Here is a 23,020-nt window from a genome sequence, read left to right on the forward strand (position 1 = left end):
GGAATGACGTGGAAATTACACTCGTATCTTTGGCTGGTTTTGCTCTGCCATGGGACAAAGGTCTGATGTTGCTGCTACAGAGACGTAACATTTTTTTGTCCAATTTTCACAGCCTATATCCCAGGTTGTACACTTGAAGGACAAACGAAGTAGAAGTAGACAGTGCTAGACTAAAAAACTGTCTTTTAACATCTGCATCAGAGAGGAAATGCCAGTGCCCTGAAAAGCAGAGGACTGATGGACAGCATGATGACTCGTTTCTTTCTATGGGAAGGAGATGACAAGAAACAGATTTTCAGCTGTTGATGAAGCTTTTCCATCTACTGGACAATGCTTCTGCCAAGAAATGATGAGAGGCAGGATATGATATACCACTCATACTCCCTATCCTCCACCTGCACAAAATCCAGGCTTCTTAGTTATGTTGCAGGCATCCATCTGTCAAGAAGGACTTTTCTCAGAATTAGCATTTTAGGCCAAATTAATCCCTGGGATAATTCCATTGTATTTTGTCTAAGGAAATAGCAGTTACTGTTAAAGGAAGGATGATCTCATGATGATAGCAAGTGAATGACTGGGAATCGAGGCTGGGATCTCAGATAGATTGCTCTTCCACCATAAAGTTCCTATATGACCTGCATAAACGAACATGGTAGTTGTCTTGATTTCCACCTGTGTAAAATGAGGTTAATTCTAACTTACTTCCAGAGCCATCTTCTATGAATGTGTATTTCTTAGAGCTGTTTTGATGAAAGGAACTACCAAAAAAAAAAAAAAAAGAAAACTGGTATATTGCTATTTTTGTGAAGCAGGAGAAAACAAGCAGTAAAGAGACTCATGTTCTGGGAGATGACAAGTTGACATATCTGCAATTAGTAAATTTACACTGTCAACTTATTCTGAGCAAGAAGGATTAAAAACTCTTTTTGATCTTACTTTGAGCTATCTCAAAGGTCAAGGAAGATAAATACGTAAGGCAGACTAGGATTAGTTTAGAATGGAGTAACATAAAGAAAACAATCCTTGAAACTTCAGAAGATACTAAAATGTACCTTTTGGTGTGCCATTGCTCTTTTACTTCAAGCAGTAATGAGCATACCACCAGAAATCAGTAAATGAGTCAACAGTATCACAGAGCAAATTAATTAGCAATTGGTACAGTATGGAAAACTGGAGCATCCTTCCAGGATTTCAGATGCATCGTTTCCTGCTGCACATGAGTGAAGAGAACACAGTTAGTTTAGTAGGCATTCCTAAATGGGAATGCTCAGGCATCTGAAGACGGAATTGACAGGAGAGAGCAAGTCTACTGTGGAGACAGCTGGAGTACTGGGTAAGACAAAAAATCCCAGTTTTCCCATTTAATATCTGGAGGGGTTTTTTTAATCACAGGGGAGCAGAACCTTATCTGAACATTTTCTTCTTGACTATAACAGGACATTAAACCAATAACTTTGCAAAAAATGGTGGAAATATATGTTAGCTCTTATTCAGGAATTTAGCTGCAAGGAGCTACCCCCTTTTCCTTACAGTTTTTATCAGTGAACATATTCTGGAAGCAGATGACTATATAAATTAGTTTGTTTTCATAAAAATAATCACCTGGGAGGGAGCTTCCTTAGCCCTCATTACAAATGCCTTATATTTTAAAGCTCTTTACCAGAGCTGTCCAGGTTCACAATCTGCATTTTCCTTCCTGATTTGGAGCAGTCATCTGATTCCAGATTGCACATACACTCTGTCCTAATTGCCAGTGTAGGAGCAATTACTCTTGCATACAATGAATAAATGAATATTGTATTTAAACAGAATAATCTGGATATGAAAGCATTCTGTCAGACTGTCTGACGTTGGTGCAGTAACTTCAGAGTTATGACATTGCAGCTCAAATCCATTCTCCAGATTAGGCAAAGGTACTCTGTGTCTGCTGAGTCCTTGGTTCAGGCCCCAGCTGAAGGAGAATCATCTATGTGTTGTTTTGCATGCTCCTGTCTCAGGTCCCATAAGCACTGAGAGGCAAGAAAAGGCTTGTTTTGGTAATTATGACATAGCTTCAGGATATGCTAAAGCTTTAAGTGGCACAACAGTGTCTTTTTTGGGTGGTTCTGAAAACATCAAGAGACAATCCAAATGCATAGGGACTTTTAACTCTGTAGAATCAGCTACTTTGAAACTTCAGGTTGTCTGATGTTAAGGGAACACAAAAACTGCACTGGCATCTTCCTCTAAGGCATAGAAGAATTTTCTGAAGAATGAGATATTGAAGTCCCTCCATGGATTTAGGTTCTAGTCCCAAATTTTTCCCTAAAATGTGTTCTCTTTTTTAATCACAGCCACTTGGAGCAATCATCTTCCTTGAGATATGCCACCTGTGAGTTGCGCAGGTACTCTTGCTCTTATGTTTCTTCTTCCTAAAGAGAGTCTGCATAATTTCATAAGTAGACAAGGTCAAGCTAAAATGTACTTTTTCTCTTTTTTTCCTCTTTCTCTCTCTCTCTCCCTCTGCAGCAATACTCTAGCTCCACTGACTGATCTAAACTAGGAACTGGTGCCTCCTGAAAATGTACTTCCTTAGAAAATGTGTTCAGCTAAAATCTCTTCCAAGTACTGACCCAAGCCCTGTGTGTACTTGTTTTTTCTGCATGTGTGTAGTTTTTACTGACCTATTTTATGCAGATTTCCATGAGATTTCACTGTTGCAGTTGCACCTTATTTTTACTTTGTTTGTCATTGCTTATGTTATTATTCTCATAGCACTAGCAAAAGAAAAGCAAAGAGTAATTTCTTAGAGAAAGCAGAAATACTGGTCTCTTTGAGAATTAATATGATCTTGCCAGCATGATGGGAAAACAACAGCTTGGATGTTTGTCCACAAAATCAAACAACTTTACCTCCACAAATCAGTGAGTAATTCTGAACGAGGCACTTGGCCAAAACATTCTTTTCTTCCCACTTTCTCCACTTCTGATAAAGTGAGGTCACTGGTTCATGTTCAGCTAACTTGATTGCCTTGTTAAATAACACCAGCTTATCCTTGACTGCTCACAATAGCAACAGTGTGGGTGTTTTGAAATGCACCAACGTTTACATTTCTGAGGCTCATCCACATCTTTGGATGTAATTTAGGTTGTTCAAAATTATGCATATTGTGTTACGACATCTATTTGATGGTATCTGAGCGTAAGTACCGGAAAAAAATAAAAAAATAAATCCCATTTGATTATTCTTATAGTAACATTTAATACCCAGTTACCTCATTTTAATAAAAAATTCCAGCAGCTTTCAGAGGGTCTGCTTTTCTCTTCTCAGATGCTTTGAGGAAGTTGGCACAAATATTTTCTACAAGCTCCAGAAAATGAGCCCAGTGTATAGAAATTGAAGTGTCTAATCTAATCTGTTGAGGGATCTGCACCACATGCATTACCCTGACATTTAAGGTCTCATAGTCAGTGACCAGTTAACCAAATCTGTCACTGTGACAGACATGTATTTCTACATGCTGTGCCACAACTTAATCTTCCAGACACAGTTTAGGTGAAGTGTATTGTAGCACAGCGACTCAGAGTCTATAAGGTCTTTAATGAAGAAATTTCCAGACTGGTATTAAAACAGATTGCTTTTGATTGCCATATTTGCAATATACTATGTGAATTTGTCTACTAAGCTATACACAGCATATCAGCTGTTATGACTGCATTACGCTAGTTATCGTTACAATTACTGCTATTATTATGTGTTGTTACAACCCTCCACCTCTTCCCTTTTCCTTGATACCAGAGTCTGTGATAATGACTTTCTGGCAGGGAAGGTTATTTTGGAACTGTCTGCTTAGTGACACATCTGAACTTCTAAATTATCTTTTTAGATACGTTGTGATTACGATACATCACACTGTAAATCTTCTATGACTCAGGATGTTATCTGATATCTCCGGATGAAATGGTGAGGTATAATGCTGTTCATACCTCCAGTGTATTTATTACTTTTAATTAACTGAGGAAGAGAAGGAATTTCTGCATTATGCTTCGATTTTTTTACCCTCATTTTCTCCTGAGGTGCTGCTTGCTTGACAAGGACAATCATTTTTATGTTGAACCTGTCCCCAGCTTTCTGTGTCAACTCTTTTCATCTGCTGCCCCCAGCTTGGCCTGGCATCCGGGGTCCCAGATCTGACAGGTGGGGTGGTACATGCACACATTGCTATCTATGGCTTTCTACAAAGCAGGTTTTCTCCATCAGAGAAAGCTCTCACTGTTGGGTTAACACTTATCCTTTGGTTACATACAGAGAAACGTTTCTGTATGATGCAGACTTTGTGGACTCTTCTGAGTGCATCTAAATCCACTCGGACAGGCTGGTGGAGCACTAATGCTACTTCCAGCCGCCCTGGAGTACTGGGGATGTCCAGGGGATTAGGTGCTCTCCACAATTCATCCTTCCCTTTTTTGGCATTCAGTTTTATTAACCAGCATCAGGCTTTGTTAAACTGGTGGATCTGTTTTGCTTCTAAAAGCTTTTCTGCCAGCCCTCATCTCCCCCAGTCAGTAATCCTGCCCCTTTGAAGAAAAAACCCATATGCTTTTTATGGAGAAGATGACACTTCTGCCACCGTGACTCAGCAGTAATTCTACTGCTTTTTATGCAGCGTTTATTAGGATATTCCAAGCAAGGAGCTGTGCAAATCTAGTGCTGGAACCTCAGCAATCCCTCCGCAGCAAGAAGGACTAAGTCATGATGACTGGGATCTTGGCAGTAGGTCCAGAAACACATTGAGAATTGGTGTTCAAAAATAAATTCTTCTGACAAAGCGTACCAATCCTCTGAAATCTAGGTTACTGTGCTCTGCGCTTCAGGCTGGAAATTTTAATGCCAGATCAATGTGATCTGCTAATGGGTTCAATAAGGCCCCTCAAAGCTTTAATATTCTGAACAAAACACACCCTCCCCCCATGTCTGCAATTACTGCCACCGATGGTGATAACACCCCTCCTGAATCTAAGTAAAAGCAGCTGAGACAATTGTGACACTTGGGGCAGACTTCACAGGAGCACTTTAAGCATTGCTTGAAAGAGGTCTTAATGCACTTAATATATTTTGAGGTTGCAAAGAACAGCATTAAATAATCACATAGGGGAGAAAGAAAGCTTGTTAAAAGCTCCTCAATTTATTAGACACAGCTTGATGCACAGACTCCCATTCTTCTGCGACAGCATGGTGTGCCACTTGATGGAAATCATGAGGAAACAGTTATATAAAGGGCTGGCTAGCAGTACATGGAGGCAACATTTATAAAACTCTCTTAAAAAAGGAAACAATCAGCTTGATGGACCCAAACCCTTTCCATAACTTCATGCCTTGGTATCCCATGAATTACTGAAGATGCTTTCAGTGCCTTATTTCCCATAGCTTGGTTGCTTGCCCGGGCCATTTTTTTGTCCCACTCACAGCACCAGTCGTAGGCTGTGCCCCCCCCGCCCTGTTGTGGGGCTGCCCTGAGGGAGCCAGTCTGCAGCGCTCCTTGCCGTGGAGTGTGTTTGTTTTCAGCCACCCCCCTGCCAGGTTTCTGTGGTTTTGCTTGACTGGAAGCTGAGCTAAGAGCTCCCCACGGATGTCCACATAGACAGTGAGAGAAGTACCAGGCTCAGGGCAAGGGAGAGCATGGGGCCACTGCTTTGGCATCACGGACCCAGTAACCTGCCCTCTCTTTCCTAATAACGAGATTCCATCTGACATAATGCTGGGAAGTAAAGGAAAATGACGAAAAGGGGGGAAAATAGTAACAGGAAAAGGAGGAAAATAAAGATGGTAAAGGGAAGAGGAAGGGGGAACAGGAATAAAAGAGGAAAAGAAAGAAAAACTGAAATAAAGAGAAACTGAAAAGAAAGAAAACCGACAGAAAGCAGACAGAAAGAAGTGAGATAAAAAAAAAAAAAAAAAAGGAAAAAGGAGAAAGGGAAGAGAAGAAAGAACCCCCCTTGAAGAACAGGCCTGTGCCAAGCCAGCGGCAGCAGCGGGACAAGCCCGACGCAGCGCACGGACCAGCCTGTGCCACCGCCCCTGACGACGCCGTACCAGTGCCAGTGCCAGTGCCAGTGCCAGTGCCAGCGCCACTGAGGGTGCGCGCGGCCGGGTACGGGCCCGGGTGCGGGCCCAGCGCTGCACAGGGCGCGGGGCGGGCCGACAGGCGGGCCGGGGCGGAGGGGCGGGCACGGGGCGGGCCCGCACGCAGGCGCGGTGGGAGCCCCGGGCTCCCCACGCGGGCGCTCCCAGAGCCTCGGCGGCGGCGCCCGGCTCGGTAGCGAGGGGTCGCGGGCCGGAGCGGGCGGCAGCCGGAGCAGCGGCACTACCGAGGCGGCGCTGGGGGAGGGCGGCAGCTGCCGCTGCGCTCCACTGAGCCCAGCCGCTCTTAGCCCAGCCGCTCTGCGCTCTGTCCCCTGCCCGCCCCGCTGCCATGGGGTAGGGGGCGGCGGAGGCGCGGGGGGACGCCGTCAGGCTGCGGCCGCCGGTGGAGCGGCTCCCCGCGGTGCTGGGGGAGCGAGGGTCAGGCGCGGCAGGACTGGCGCGGGAGGCCGGGCAGGGGGCTGCCCCGGTGCGAGCGCGGCGGCTGCGGCGGCAGGCGGAGAGATGATCGCGGAGTTGTTGAGCAGCGCCCTGGGGCTCGCCCTGTACCTCAACACCCTGGGCGCCGACTTCTGCTACGATGACAGGTAGGGCGGGGAGCGGCGGGGCCGGGCGGGTGGATGGGGGCTGCCCACCTGCCGGGAGCGGGGCGGCGGCCGCCCCACTCGGGGCACCGAGGGCGATGCTGGAGGGTCCCGGCCGTTCCTCGGCTCCGGGTGGCCGCGGCGGCGCCGGGACTGTGACAGGTCCCTTGCGGGCTCGGTTTCCTCCAGCTCTTCCTTCCCAGTGGGACGGGACCGGTTGCTTTGATTTAGCGTGTCCCGGGCTGCTCCCACACGGGCGGTGGCACCGGGGCGCTCGGCCTCGGCGGGGCGAAGTTGCTGTTCGCTGTCGGGCTTCTCCGGACGGCCTCGGGGACCGCAGCCCCTCCGCCGGTGGGCAGGGGAGCAGCCGGACTGGGCTGGGGTGGGCTCTCTACCTGCTCCTTGCCTGGATGTACCTGCATTCAGCAGCAGTCGGGGGAGAGTCCGATCTGTGCCTTTTCCGGTGACTTAATCTTATCACAATTAAAACAGATGCATAATTAAAATGAATTAGGGAGAACAGGGTGCCTGACTAAACTTATTAACCGTCCTGGAGTGATTCATGCTCCGTTGGAATTAACCCATCCAAAAGTGAGCGCGGATTGACTTCGACAGCTATTCACCAGCCTCCCCCCTCCGGGGTGGCGAGCTGGCTGCCGGGCAGCTTCACCGGCTGCCGAGACAACCCGGCTCGGATCCTCCCCGGTGGCGGCAACCGGCCGTCCCGCTGCTTGCGGGGAGGGGGGATATCGTGGCGGGGAGTTCTTGAGTCCCACTGTATGTGAACTGTAAGGGGGCCCAGCTTCACCGCTCTTGTTTGCAGTACCGGCTAACTCCCCGAGCGGCTGTCAAAAGGGGTTGGTGCCTTGGAGCCTCGCTTGTGAGAGGAGGAACGCGAGGAAGCATGGGGAAGGGGAGGAGGTAGGGGCGTTGGGGGGTTGTCAGGGATGCATCTGAGCGGGAAAATGTTGCTGGATGAGCTGAACTTCCCGGCGCGCTGGTGGAATGCTAAAGGGTCAGTTATGTCTTTGATTAGGCATTTACCTTGGGAAATAACCTGCCTGTCCTGGAGACAATTAGTTACTAAACTTGGAATTTTCCTTCCTTAAGCTGTATTTTGGTGCACCTGCCGTGTTTAAGGATCTGTTACCGCTTCCAGAATGCCGTCACCCTCCAAGCCCCCTTTGTTTTCGAGGGTTGCTACTATTAAGCCTATTAATGCTGGAAGTAAATGCCAAGTGTTAGTCGTGCTCTAGGTCTCCGGCTGGGAACAGTGTCGGCTGCAGAATGTGGCGATTCAGGCTTCAGGTCATTTACATACGCTCGAAGACTTGTGAAGCAGTTAAGTGTTTTGAGGTTTTTGTTAGTCTTCCAATTATCTACAATGATTTTTCTTAAACCTATTTTAGCATTTCAAAGCTTCATTCACAAACAGTAAAAGAAAAAATATCTGCCATTGTCCTGAAATGCAAGGTCTGAGTGGGATCAATAGCCGGTAGTGAATACTTTGACGCACTGACACTATTTTAAACGCTCGTTGTAGTTAAGAACTGCAGGAGTTGTGGAATATTTACATAACCCTAAGTAGCCTATGTTGCAATATTTAGGGAAAACTGGGTTGTTTAAGGACATGCTTATAAGCCTGTGCTGCAGGCCAGTTCGAACTACTTTGTGTTACTGATGTGAAGGTCAAGGTTAATCTTGATCTCACCTGAGTGTGCTCCAGTGCCGGTAAAACCCAGTGATATCTGAGTGTCATCTTGGGAAGAGTGGAAAAGAACCATGCACTATCTTTGCTAGTACTTATCCCAGACTATAAGAGGTGTTCTAAAATAGTGCTTTATGTGTTTACCTCCTAACTAAATAAAGTACTTATCATCACAGCTAAGATTTAGGCATTCACTGGAGTGCTCTGAAAGCCAGTTAATGGCACTTCTGTGTGCAGGGTCATCTAATTAGGATGTTTTTCAACTACAGCACTGGAAGGGGCAAAGCAGAAATGGCTGTTGCATGCTAGTAATTGTTGAACTAGAAAGGGTTATCTATTCAAAGAGGCAGACTCTCAGACCCAAAGTGTTCTTTCAACTGTAATCACAGAATCTTACTGCCCTGCAGGAGCTGGCTTGAAATGTAACACTAGAAAAGGAGGTTGATGCTGGAGCTGTAGGACACAGCCCTCCATGTAGGAGATGGATCATGGTACTAACTTTAAGTGAATCAAGACTGTGCATTTAAGCTAGGAACCTGCAATGTTTTGTTTCAGGAAGGCAGCATATTGCCATAGCTTTTCCTGCTTCCTTTGCCATTATATTGAAATTACATCAGACTGTTCTTTTTTTTAATATAATGATCAAGCTTACTGTATAAAGGATGTCTGTAATTGCTTTCTGTATTTTTTTTTTTTATGTAGGTTAGGTAAGATTAAGTGGCATCATAAAAACTTCTTATAACAAAATCAATTTCCCAATGGTAAAACTTAATATTTTAGCAGCAGCACGGCACCGGACCAAGGACTGTATGGACAGTGATATAACAAACTTGCTTGTAGCCATGGCTTTATGACTCTGTATCAAAGGATTCAATATTTTATTTCCCGCCCTTCACCCAATTAAACTGAAATTGAATGAATTTAAAGCCTGAGGAACTTGAATAAGAAAATGTATACATTCTTACTTTTCATCATTAGTCTGCCTTACTTGTTCCAGGCTAGACAGATACATGGCATGCACATAATCAGTGCAAACATGTGATCTTTTTGATCAATTGACTTATTGATTACTTTGAATAAAAGTGGCAGCCTCTAAACCTGAGAGCCAGTGTAAAGAAGAAATGCTGCTTTATTGTGTTGGTTTTCTTTTTCTCTAGACCTAGAAAACACAATCTTTTTCCACTGTTCCCTGCTACTGTAATTCTCAGACAGCTGTGGTATTTCCTTGATACATGTGAGGATTATTAGGTAGAAATTCCCCTCCCCCCCCCCAACTCATATCCTCCTCGTTCATCTAGGAACAATAAATATATTTATTCCCTATTTTTGCTTAGTTCTTATTTGAAGCTGGATGCAGTAATCCAAAAGAAGAGATGAATGTGGAAAGGGGATGGGGGGGAATATTTAGATGTTGCTTTAATGTCACAGGGAGCTCACATGACTTGTTAATAAAGATTTATTTATTGCTGAGTAAAATAATCTTGGAACTGATAACAGGGTATAGGGAGAAACGGAGTTTCTATTCCTGTGGATATATTGAAGATTTTCCTTGTTGCACTGCATTAAATACAGGTTTTTCCCAGATTAAGGGGGGCTAATCTCTGCACAAGCATTTTGTGTTTATGCTAATACCTACCAGCATTACAGGAGGGAAACCCATTGCTTCAATTAGGCTTACACGTCTGCGTAATTATTTTTCCCTGCCACTTAATATCCCCCCCCAAAAGTAGGCAATTTGACCTGTGGGTGCCATGCACTGAAGTTGTAGTCTTTCGTGTGACCTCTGCTAAATAAGACTGGTCACTGCCAGTTTGTAGCTGGGGTGTGGAAGATTTAGTGCTCTGCGTATCTGAGGTCATGTGTTGCTAAAGAGAATATGTTAAAAGCAACTAATCCATTGAGGTGTTCCTTTCTTTTCCCAAATGTCAGAAGCAAGGCATATTTTAAGGAGAGAATTAGTAGGAATCTTTAACCTTGAGTGATGTATTTTCTCTGTGGCACATTGATGAAATCGGTGCTCTGGAAGATATATATGTATTTGTCTAATATCTGTAAGGACTGTTCCGTGAGACTTGCTAGCACTGTTCAACTTTCTCTAGCTTGTGCTGCATTTTATTTAGCAGGCCTGAATGGGGCAGCCTTGCTGATTGTAGAAAATCTCCAGCAGACTTGTTTCTAAGTTACACGGTAATATTGCAAGCTGTGTTGAAGAAATCCTAATAAATGCCTTTACCCTGTAGTGTCAGACTTGCATCATTTAAAAACAGGCTGATCCCATACGCATTCAACAGTACCTCTGTTGGGTCTGCCACATGAGATTTAATCTAGCAAGTGACCCAGTTACGTGCACTAGAAGAACAAGTATAAATACACTGGGGAAAATTGCTTGCCATCTGTCTCCTTGTTGTGTGCATATATTTGATTATTAATTTATATCTGCAAATTTTTTATGGCCCCTTTTTGTCATCTAGTTTCAATTCTTCAGCTCCAAGTACACCTCTCCAGTAGCTTATAGTAGCTTCAGTTTGCAGTTGTCTGCAGTCGTCTGAATTACAGTAGTGAGGCTGGTGGTTGGAAAAAGTGGGGAGATGGGGACTTGTAGCTTTCTCTGTGGTGTCTTCTCTTTGTCATTCCTGTTGTGGCTTCTGCATGCTAATTTCAAACTACCGTAAAGATAATTTGTTTGTGAATTGGGGACTTTAACATGTTGGTAAAGAACAGCATAACACAGAGAAGATGACTGAGTAACTGGGACCATGTAGTTTTCAGGTATTGTATTGTCGTATCAACCAAGTGAACCAGTAACTGGTTATCTAATGGGGTGAACCTGGCACAGCAGTGTTCTGTTAATATGATACCAGTTCTGTTTTTAAATAATCTAAAAATATTTTTGGCTATTGATTCTAAAAGTGTTGCTGCATAAAAGGTTGTGCTGAAGGAAAGACTGTGATCAAAATGTGAAATCTTAGTTTCATCAGGATAGAGGTTTTGTTTCTTTTTTTTTTTTTTTTTTTCCTCAGTGGAAATGCTGTAGTATAGAACTTTTTGGAAGCAGAAAAGAAATTATGTCCCTGTAGGCTTTATTTTAAGATTCTTGTGCATATATAGCACTAAACCATGTCACTTCTGGTAGCTGGTTCTGGGCATAAATTCATGACTGTTAGCAGATGGAGAGTCTCCCTGAGTCACCGACAGGATGCGCCTCATCTGCAGGAAGTTCATCCAGCACACAATGGAGTTAAATTCATATGATCCACTTTCTCCAGCATCTCCCATATGTATTCCAGCTGCACTTCTGAAACCTTTGTGTTTGCCAGAGTGAAAGTTTCTCGAAAGGCTCAGAAGTCTCTCATCTCAATTTAACTATCTGATAGCTGCAAGAGTGATGAATTAGGGCTCCTCTGCCTCTCTCATCTGGAAGTTTGCCCTTCCCTCGTTGTTGGCTTCTAGGATTTTTTTTCCTTTTTTTTTTTTCTTTTAAAGTGGGAGATTGTTCTGTGAGCAGGTTGTTTAAATCAGGGTGGCAGTAGGATTTCATTTTACTTCTTCTAGATCAGGTTCTTGAGCTGTATTCCTGTAGTCTCAGGATAGTCCTTTAGACTTGAGATATTTGTGTTATTGCTTGCACAGTTGGCCCCTCTCCAATAAGAGGGAGAAGGGTATAAATCCTGTAATTTCTTTCCAAGTTTCTCTCTCTGCAGAACTCCATGCTAAACCATTTTTCCACAAAGGCTAGCCCATTGCTGAATAAAACTCAAAGAGCCAGAGGAAATTTGTTTTTTGGAATTGCACCCTAAATATTCCTTAACATGTTGACTCTACTGTTACTTCAGGACAGTTGAAATATCTTGCGGGCCTGTGAATGTCTCGTAACAGGCATCTTCAAAGGCGCTTTGGCTGTGTCTTTGGAGGATGCTTCAGCCTAGCACAAGGTTGCTGCTCTTTGTATATGACAGTTTATTGTGCAACAAAGAAGCATGCTGTATCACCAGGGCAGCAGACGAGGATCAAGTAATCTGTCAATCTCTTTTTCACTTCAAGGGAAACCAGTAAATCAGACCAGGTCAAGCTGATGAAACTTTGCCACCCAGCCTCTTTAAGCAGGGATGGCTAGTTGATATGATCAGATGCTTTGCCACCCCTAGCTGTTCCTGGCTTTGTTAAGCTTCAAAATGGTGAGAAAGTAAAAGTGGCTTTCTCAAATAGCAGGAATACTTGAATACTTGTGTTCCTTACTATGAATTACTGTGGTAGCCTTTCTTCTCTGGCTTCATGGGAATTTTTGAGAATAGTGAAAGGTTTCAGTTGGAGGTAAATAATGCTCATTTACTGTCTTCCTATCCCTTCTTTCCTTTGTCTCTTAATTCTTTTTAATTGCTGTTTTAAGAGAAAATTATACTTTCAGTGTAAGCCATTTTGTCTTTTATATCTTAATTCTTTTGATATTTTCTTTCAAGTGGTTTATTCAAATATCTCATATCCATGCTTAAAAACCTGTTAAAATCAGGATAGCCTCTCAAAACACACATAGATGTCTATGCTATATACATCTCCGTAGTAAACAGAATAGTGGATTTTTTGTTGTATGCCTAAAACTTGAGGCCAAACGTTTGTTTGGCATCTGTCTTGCAGCAGAGAGCAGGACAGATTTCCCATTAGTCTGCCACAAAGGCTCCTTAATTTATTTGTGGAGGGTCACAGTTGACTGCCTCAGAGCACTTCCTTCTCTCTAGGAGTTAAGCACATTGGCCTTAGCAGTGCTCCTTGTCCCAGCTGGCCCATGAAGCCAGAGACTGACAGGTAATTGAATGAGGATTTTCCACATGATGGTACAAACCATTACTGCTAGATGACTGGACTAGTCTGTGGCATCCCCTATTATTCACCAGCCTGTCAGTAGACCCAAAAAACCCCACCCTGACCTCTGACCTGTGATTCAAAGAAGGACAGGGTTTTTTTCTGAATTTAGTATTCAGATGGGTTGGGTTTTTCTGAACTTAGCATTACTCTGGGCTATTTTGCTAATGAGAAATTGTATGATTTTAACATCTATGTGCTTTAGTCAGCTAGTCCATTATTGGTTCAGAGGAACAAGATAGCAATTGGTAGCAGAACTACCACTGTAAAGACTTTGCCAGTGCCTGGCATACTTAAATCCCAAAAAAAGTACTTGAACTCTTGAAGCAGGGTCACTTTTCAGTAACCAAGATTGTCATGGAAACAAACCCACCCAGCAGCACCCTAAACTGTTCCTAGATCTCTGTCCTGTCTTCTCTTCCTACCGCTCTGGCTTTTTACATGTAACAATTAATAACCTGTGCTGGGCCCAGGAATCATGCTCCAGTGTGCTGGTCCCCATCATTGCTGAAGAATGACCTGTGCCCTATGCGTAGGGTACCTTTCTGGTGTGAAACTAGTCTTTGAACCCTCTCAAACACCTAAATAAAAGGTATATATATATATGTGTATATATATATATGTATGTATATGTATGTATATACTGCAAGTGTTTGTCTGCAGTCCCAACTTAGAGACAGCATTTAACTTCTGTAGATAGAATTTCCAATTGCTTGGCTACTTGCTCTTGGTAAGTGTGACTTCACTTCTTAATTGCTTTACTGAGAATTTTCTCTCCCTCTGATGCAAGGGAATGTAGCTTGGAGTTGGATGGCTCTGTAAATCAGATACTCTATAAGCAGCAGTGCCTGGCTGATAAGTGCGTAGGCTTCTAACATCCTGGAGCAGCAGGAGTGCCTTTACAGCATTAGCCTCCAACTTCTACATGGGAATATTTCTCACTTGATGCTGTTTAAAATAGCTCTTAGGTTCTGCCCAGTAACTGTTGAAGCTGGTAATCGTTATTTACTTTGATAAAAACGCAGCACTCATGAGTTCCTGTGTATGAGTAAAGCGCTAAGAAATACTCTTCCACTGGAAATAGTTTCTGTAAGTTTGTCTGCAGTGCTTTTAAGGTGATGGAATTACTCTGTGGAAAAAAATCCCAAGGGCATAGAATGTTGAGCATTATAAAGATCCTGAAGACCTAACTCTGGTACCAGGAAAATAAACCTGTATGTACATAGGGGTCAGCCAAACCCCTTATCGTGGAGTATCACAAAAACCAAGCCCCATGACTTCATTCAAATTCCAACAGGAGATGAAAGACTTCATGATGAGACAATCATCTGTGTACTGAAGCTGCCTCTAGGAGGTAGGCAGAGGTGATCTTCTCCATTGTCATTTAACCGCTAAATATTCAGTGTATGGCTGGTCTCTGTTTTGGACCCATGTGTCTCATGGTGATTCCTGTGCTGCTTGCCTTCCAGGCTGGAGTGTTTCCCTGAGGTGTGCTTTAGCACACTTGGAATTCAAGCTGCTCTAAATGCTGTAAGTGAGGACGTGATTGTGCAATTGAAGTTATTTATATATGCATGTCTGTCTATTTGACAGGCTTTTAGTAGTCACTTTGAGAGATGCAGGTCACTGCATTATAAAATAATAGGTCAGCATCTTTGGAGGTAGCATGGGGAGGCCTAGAACTCCTAATCCAGGATAAATTTATTTTCTGCAAATGACTGATTTGTTCCACGTCTCTAACGTGAAACCTTGAAATGATGAAACCCTCCAAAAATCAGTCGCTTCTGGGACTTTGGTGTCTTCGAGTCTTTTGTGCGTGTGTGGTTTGATTTCAGCATTTTCAGAATGTTTTTGATGGTGGGCTTTTGAGAAGGCACAGGAGGATCTCACTGTTTAATGTGCAAAGCAGCACATTAAGCGCTACACTTAAAAATCTGCTTTTTAAAGCACACAGTGTCTGTGCCTTCAAGGCAGTGTAGTACTATGTTCGTTCTCTTCTGCAGGTTGATCATGTTGGTCCTTTTAGCCTTTATGTGATATTGTAAGCACGATACTAACATGGGAGTGTTCTTGGTTTCGTTTTACAGCCTGACAACATTCCTGGGTCAGGATCAGTTATATTTGGTTGGCTCCTTTATTTGAGTGGACTCGTAGTGGGCTACTACTGGGAAAAGGATTAGGTCCAGTTGGAAATTAAGATGACAGTTGCCTCTGGCCATTAGAGTAGCTTTTCTAACCTCAAATAGCACTGGGTATTTTTCTTACCAAAGTGGAAGGAGCCCATGCTGCCTTGAGTTTGACTCTGTGGGTGGAAGAATCCACTTGTAGCTGTTGTTCTGTAGGCTATGAGCCTTCTGGTATACACTCTTTTTATGCTTCATATGCTTTTTAAAAATAGACATTTACTTTTTTCTTTTCAAAGAAAGAGATATTTGAAGGAACATTGTGCCTTGTCATATCCTCTCATGTCCAACAGATTTGTGAAGATGAAGGTACTATCATGCCTCCTTTATTACTTGATACTGTATTTGATTTGACTGCTTAATGTAGCAACAATGTTGATTGTTTTAATCACTTTAATAAGAAGATAAAGAAATTGGGCTCAGAAGTGAGGCAGGATCTTCAGCCTTATTTTGTGTGTTGTACATCAGCCCTCTAGATAAAACTAAAATTTATGTCTTGGATTAAGCCTCTCTGCGTTGGCCTGACTGTCCTTGTTGTCAACGTTATTTCATCAGTGAATCATCTTGGGCAACTGAAATAATTTGTGAAGCTTTGCTTGGAAGTTTGGTTTGTGAATCTCTGGTAAAGTTGCTCCCATTCTGCCATTCTTCCTTTGGCCTTCCATGCTGCCTCCCAACTCCTGAAAGTTCCTGGGAAGGTACTTCTAGGTATGGTACGCATCTATCTGTGTATTTCCATGTTGCAAAATCTTGAATTATAACAAGAATTTTCTTTTAATAAATGCCATGAATCTTCAGTGTATGTGCTTCATTTTCTTCAAATAATTTCAGTTGTACTTGAGGAAACTTCAAAAGTTTTTTTTTTTTTTTTTTTTTTAGGAGGACAAGGAGTATTGGTCTTACAAAATAATCGTTACATGCAGAAGAAAGTTTACAGTTTTTTAATTTATTACTTGTAATTAAACTTCTGATCTTTTACTTTTTTGTAATTGAAGCAGAAGAAAACTTGGGCTTTTAAAAAGCGCTTTGATCTGGATTAAGGTTCCAGGTAAAAAAAATCATGTTTTCCATAAAAAAAAATAAATAAAAATTAAATGCTGTATGGCTGTATAAATAAAGCTTGCTGAAAGAAAAAGTACTAAAGAGAATGATAAAAAAATTTAATCAAATAAAATAGCAATTTTGTATGTAGCAGCTTTCATTTTGTAGCCCAAAGAGTTCTTTATAGGTTCTTTGTAACACCAATATAGTGGAATAAATTTTCTATTTGTGTGAAAAGATGTAGCTGTACATTCTATTCCATTTCACAGTACATTACTCATCTTTTTTATGTAAATAACTTGGCTTGTTAAAAATGTTAGTATTTCTCTTTAATGAACATCACACTTTTGGAGATTTCTCAAGGTGCATAGTTTTAGCAGATGGAAGACTTAAGTATAAGGAAAGGCCACAACGAAGATGGTTCCTCATGTTGCTGTCATCATGCTAAAAAAGCAAAACCCAAGCTGGATCACCCTGGAATACCATCTATGCTGCTGTTTGCTGCCAGTCATATTCATGCTCTTCCTGGCATCTGAAATGACATCTGCTCCAGCACTGCATAGCTTCAGCTAGTGTTACGGAGATGGTTGTGGGGATGTAGCTCATGGAGCATCGCTGGCAGGTGGAGTCCGAGATGAAAGCTGCCTCCACCCGAGTGGGCCTGGGACTGTGTGTATGTATGTGCCCCAAGCCACCATGCAAGTTATTACATCTCTTACTGCTGCTACTTCCTTTGTCATTGTTCCTTCCAGAAATGCAAACTCTTGGCAGCCAAAACAGGATCTTTAGTAGGTCTGTGGCAGCGTGGTGTTGGTGCAGCATGGCTTGAGCCCTGATAAAGGTATCTTGCGATTTTAAAATGATGGCTTGGGCTTAAAGAAGGGAAGTTTAATGGAAGATACTTTATATACTCACCCCTTTCCATAGAATTCCTAGATGTATAGATGCTGTTTAGCCAGGGCAGGTTGGCCGTGGTTTCTCTTGAGTCTTATGCTGTAGCAGTGTACTTCTTTATTTTAATAAAACAAAGACTCACTAATTCTGTTTCAATTAATGTTGAATGAGCAGCTTTGTATGTTTTCAAAGCAGAACCCTGAATTACCCTGGTTTTTGATGGACTTTGGTACTTGAAGCTTTATGCCTGGCTGATACAGGGTTAAAAGCAAAAGGAAGGATTGAATATCCAGGGAGCAGGAAGCTAGTGGGTCCTCTGGAATTTAGAGCTTCTAGCTCTTGACAAAGAAACTAATGTAAGGATATTAATAAAAAGTTGATGTTTATAAGTAAACAAAACTGATCTCTTGAGGTACAGTTAAACCTGGGAGAGATATTGCAGGAAACTTCTCTAGGGGACAGCTCACTCTTTATTTTTGTTTTCCCCTAAATATTCCAGTTGTAATCCATGTATGCAGTCCTTTCTGAAAACAATTAAAGAACTTCTTATATAGGGACTGGGAGAGTGTCTGATGAGGTGAGGAAAGGATCCCAGAAAGAAGAAAGGCCTTAAAGAATATTGGCTTTCACTTGGTTGTGTGCGGCATATGCAATCTTTTAGCTTATAATAGTATTAATATTTGGAATTTTTCTCTCTTGAAAAAATTGTTGGCTGTATAGGAATACCTGTAGTGTAGTGGACCTGTATGTCCATCTGACGCAAAGCTAAGTGCTCAATCTACTGTGATTCTGAGCTTTTAACTTGGTATGTATGGAGATCAGCAGGTGTTGCAGGAAAAGAGAAGGTTTGCTGCTCTTTATGCAGCTGTAGATCTCTGGGCTCCTTGGGAATAGTGTTGGAGAAAGAATCTTGTCTAAGGAGGAAAATTGGATAGTACAGGACTGCAGGTACCATGGTGATAAGTATGATGTATGTATCTTGAAAGGCTTAGATGCAGCTTGAAGCTAGGATCCACCCTGTTATGTGCAGTTTCCAGAGATCACATGCCGTGTGCGATATTTAAATCTACCAACTTGGCTCTGTGCTTGGCTTGTTCTGAACATCCCTCAGACTGAAATTTGTAGATTTTGTTGAGACTCCCTGTTCTGTAGCTTATTATAGGCAGAGAGTTTCAGTTTATGTTCACACTATGCTAATTGTTAATGATGTGAAAAACTGTATGAGCTTATTTTACAGCAAAAATATTTAAAACTCATTTTCTTACTACTGAATCCTAACATTATGGTATGGTTTTCTGAATAAGTAAAATTACTTTAAAGCATGAAAATAAAGAACTAAGACACAGGTAAGTGTAAGTATGGAAAAGAATAAGAAATATTAATGCCTATGCCTTGTTCTTTCTGTAAATATTCAAGGAAAAATCTAAATGATGTAGATGAGAATTTTCAATAATGGATGGGATAAAAATCAGCTTGAAATTTCATTTCCTTCTGGTCTAGCGTAATTTAAACAATTCTTAAAAGTATAAACTGAACGGGATATTAGTGTGGGCAAGGGTGCAGGGGCATCTGTTCATTGTGTAGCACAGTGGGAGTGATGGCTGAATGTTTTTCTTCAGCAAGGGCATTGAGAGCACTTTATTTTGCATACCTCTGTCAAGATAAGAAATTGTGGGGAAACATTCGTGTGTGCGCTATGAAAATTTTCACTATATATGCTGCTATAAGTGGTTAGTGAGTGGAGAGTATTTGTTTTCCATCCTCATTTTTCATGAACTAAAATCCTATACAAAATCTGTGCGGTAGCAGAGCACAGCCCTGTTAAGGAAGATCAGATATGGTGGTAATTCTTAGCATGAACCTGAAATGAGACCAGTTAGTGCTTTGCCAAGAGTAAATGAGCACACTTGTAGAATAAACTGCTCGAGGAGTATTGCTTATCATGCTGTATTTTGTATTGTAAAATGCAAAAGAACCCTGTTCATAACAAGGTGGTTGCATTTAATATGTATATTTAATTGCATATATAATAACAGACATAATTTTCCATCTTATCTATATTTGCCTGCTCTCTTGTGTGTACCAGCAATGCAGGTCATGGAGGGGGTGAAGAGATGGACCCTGCAATCAGTGGATCTTCCAGCAGAGTGATTAAATTAGTATCAGATTATGCCCTCAGGAGTTTCTAAGCTCATAAATACAGTAAGCAGTATGGTAATCAGAAAATTCAGGTTGGTCCTTGTGTTTGTTTAGTAGCTTTTTAGAATTTCTGTACAGCAGGAGCTTCCACAGTTTTACTTTCTGTAGCAAAGGATCTCTGTTGACTTTGCAATTTCTGAGTTTTCTTTTTTTCTTCCTGCTGAAGGTTAGAAGTTAGGTGCTTGGATCACCTTACACTAACCATGTTAAAACTAAATGAGGAAGCAAGCACAGAGATTATATTTCAGCTATTGCTTCAGGAACTGACTAAACCTTGATTTAATTGAATTCAGTTTAGATTGGTTGAATATTGCTGCTGTTGTAATTAAAGAAAGAAAACTGTGGTTTACTAATCACTAATCTGTTATTCTGTATGTCTTTTGTACCTGCATGAAATTTATTCTTTTTCGTAGTACAAATGAACTCTCCAGCTAAGCAAAATCAGTGTTTGTGCCTAGATGATGAAGCATCAACTATTTCATGCTTATTGGAATGGAAAAAATTAGCAGATTAGAGAGTATGAATAGCCTGGTTAGTAATATCCAAAAGGGAGGAAAAATATAACCTAATAATCTGCTTTACTGATGATCTGTTTATTGTGTTCTAACTTGGTTAAAGTCAAGATAAAAGCAAATCATTCTGTAGGTGGTGTAACAAGACGGTAAGAGATAAAATGGCAGTGTATGTCTTGGCTTTGCTGCTAAGTCTTCATTTTTACAAACACTTGGGCATGTGTTCAGCTTTTCAGATGTAAATAGTCCCATTAGATGAAATCTGGGTCCAACCGGAGTCAATGGTAAAAGCTGTGGCAATTTAAATAAGGCTAGAATTTCATGAATGAGTTCAGTGAGACTACTTGTATACATAAAGTTAAACACATGGCTAAGTGTTTGCAGGATAGAGGGCCTGCAAGGATACGAAAATAAGACCCTTGCGGTGCAATTTGAAGTCTGACCTGTCTTGCTGTTGCGTGATGGAGAGCCACATTGAGGAAGTACATGAACCTTTTGGGCATAAACAAACACGGAGTATATAAAACATCATAAATAACTACAATTCATAAAATGCTTGGTTGGTCCTAAATAATGAAGCAGTGAAAATCTTTATGGGCTATGCTTGTTCTTGTAATATATTTTTATTTTATATATTTTGGCACAAATGCATATAAGGAATTAGTATCATTATTATGTTTCAATATTCAGAAGAACTTAGTAGCAGTAGATGCTTTCTTTTGGATGGGGGAGGTAAAATAGAAATTACAGGCTAGCCTTCTCCCCCCAGTTACAGCAGTCCTGCAGTATTTGATAATTATGTCAACTGTTGTAATCATCATGTATATTAATCACTTAATTTCTTATCACGCTTGGTAAAGAAACACTGTGGGTATTACCATAACTGTGACAGTTCTAACCATCTGAGGCTCTCCTCTCCAGATGTTTCACTGGTTTGCAAATTTGATTTGGAGCTGCATGTGCAGCAAAACAACTGTCATATACGCTAATAGATCTTTCTCTTTGTCCAGAACATCTTTGCAGAGCCTAGTTTCACATTTCTTGGCAAGAAATATTATTTGAATGACTGCCCTCTTAGTCCTCTGAGATTTAGATAAGTGGAATTTTCCAGGTTTTTGAGGGAGTCCTAATTTACATTTCATAACACACACACACGAGCGATTAGCATGAAGTCTTATGGCAGCCTGATAGTCCTTTGTCCCTGTGGAAACAAATTACACAACAATGCATGTGCAAACAGCAATATGGGGTGCCCTTTGTGTGTGCTCACCTGTTTTACCTGTAGCATACTAAAAGAAGCTGCAGCCTTATTTAATTCTTACTTAAATTCTTATTTAAAATCGACCTGCTCTGTTGTACAATGAACTTGCTTGAAGAGAGAAACACTGAGGTCTTAAGCAAATAATAGCTACTATTCATTCTTTTAAATTACTTCAATTTGGCATACTGTTGAGGCTATTTTTTCCTCTGTGCATGGCTTTAAATGAAAGGAACATGACCCCCATGATGAGGTTAGACTTAGGCTGCAAACTTTCCTGTTATCTTTTGTCTCTCTCTTTACACGTGGATGCAGAACCTTGTCTTTTGTCCAAGCTGGGGACTGATATTGCCAATGTGTTTGGAGAATACAGCAGAGCATGCCAGCTCCATTACCCTGCTGATTGTGCAGTCCAGTTGTTGCTGGAGGAATAGACTGGGAAGACTTGGTGTAGTGAGCAAGCGGAAAAAAAGTAAAGCAGCAAGGCAGTAGGAGGTTCAGCACTGGTACAAAGCTCCTTTCCTCAGGTGTTGTGTGCACAGATGTCTGGGGCAAATACTTCCTCACCAGTGTTTGTTGTTTTTTAAATGTTTTGGTCTGTTAAGATGCTGATGCATTTCCATTCACTTCAGTTACATTAACCCACTGGGTACAGAGTGGGACTTTGGGCTGCTTTCAGGAGCACTTGAGATTTTCTGCCCCAGGGAGCTTTTGGACTGAAAGGTGCAAGCAGAGAATGCATGGAAAAGAGGCAGTGAATGGAAAAGAGGCATGGTATGCATAGTGGTCCTGTATGCTGGAGACTGTTGTGTTTGCAGGTCCAAGGACCGTCTAAATGTTATGGTGACAGTGAAGGAAGGTCTGGAGAAAGGAGAAGACAGAAGGCAGGGCAGGGTGAAATGAGATGTAACCCTTGGTGGCTCTTACGTGCGTGTGATGCAGAAGATCCAAACCAAGTATGCAAACCGGGAGAAAAATTACTCTCAGCCTATGAATGCTGCTGCTGTGTTTTCTGAAAGAGAAATTGTCCTTAGACATTGGCGGTCCCAACTGCGTCTGTTGCAGCGAGCCAGGCTGGGTCAAACTGCTTAAGCCAAGGATGTGTGCCTCACTGAAATCTGAGATAGATGACACCACCATCAGCACAGCCAACACTTCTGAAAGGGGTGACCATTAGTAGTGTAAGTGGGTATAAGCAACCTGTGCTGATAATCTGGTCACAGGGTACCAGGGAAGCTTGTCTAGAGAGGTCTCTGTGGATTTCACTCCTGTCTTTCCTGAGTTTTCAGCTTGCTTTTCTAACTTGTTCTCTCTCCATCTCCCTGGGTGGTTTTCTTCTCTCATGTTTCCTACAATGGAAAGCCAATAAGATGTATACAAAAAACAGACACTGGAACCAAAGTAGGAAAAATGAGCAATGGCTTAGTTAATATGGTTAGGCCCATTCAAGGAGAAAGACACAATACATACTAAAAAAGAGATAAATTGGTTGGGAAAGGAAAATGGATAAAACAATGTAGCTGAAGACAGAGGCTTAGCTGTTGCTGTGCAAAAACTAGATTGCTGTAGAAGCTACGGTTTTGTAGCTGCCTTGTTTGGCTATTCCTCAGGCTAAGTCCTAGTTTGGGACAGACGGTGATAATGCGAAGCACTGCTGCTTTGAG

At 41.9% G+C, this 23,020-nt stretch overlaps 1 protein-coding gene across 4 annotated transcripts in view; it reads left to right on the forward strand.

Moving 5' to 3' along the window:
- The first annotated feature begins 6,243 nt into the window (after positions 1 to 6,243).
- Positions 6,244 to 23,020, forward strand: part of TMTC2 (transmembrane O-mannosyltransferase targeting cadherins 2) — a 252,735-nt gene continuing 235,958 nt past the window's right edge. For 3 of the 4 annotated variants that reach the window (XM_065669680.1, XM_065669690.1, XM_065669700.1), the window contains exon 1: positions 6,244 to 6,707. In XM_065669680.1, the coding sequence (XP_065525752.1) occupies positions 6,625 to 6,707 (83 nt within the window). In that variant the 5' untranslated portion in view covers positions 6,244 to 6,624. The remainder of the gene's footprint in view (positions 6,708 to 23,020) is intronic. The other variant, XM_065669710.1, reaches the window with a different exon arrangement.

This window comes from Lathamus discolor, chromosome 1, assembly GCF_037157495.1.
Source record: "Lathamus discolor isolate bLatDis1 chromosome 1, bLatDis1.hap1, whole genome shotgun sequence".
Lineage (NCBI taxonomy): Eukaryota > Metazoa > Chordata > Aves > Psittaciformes > Psittacidae > Lathamus > Lathamus discolor.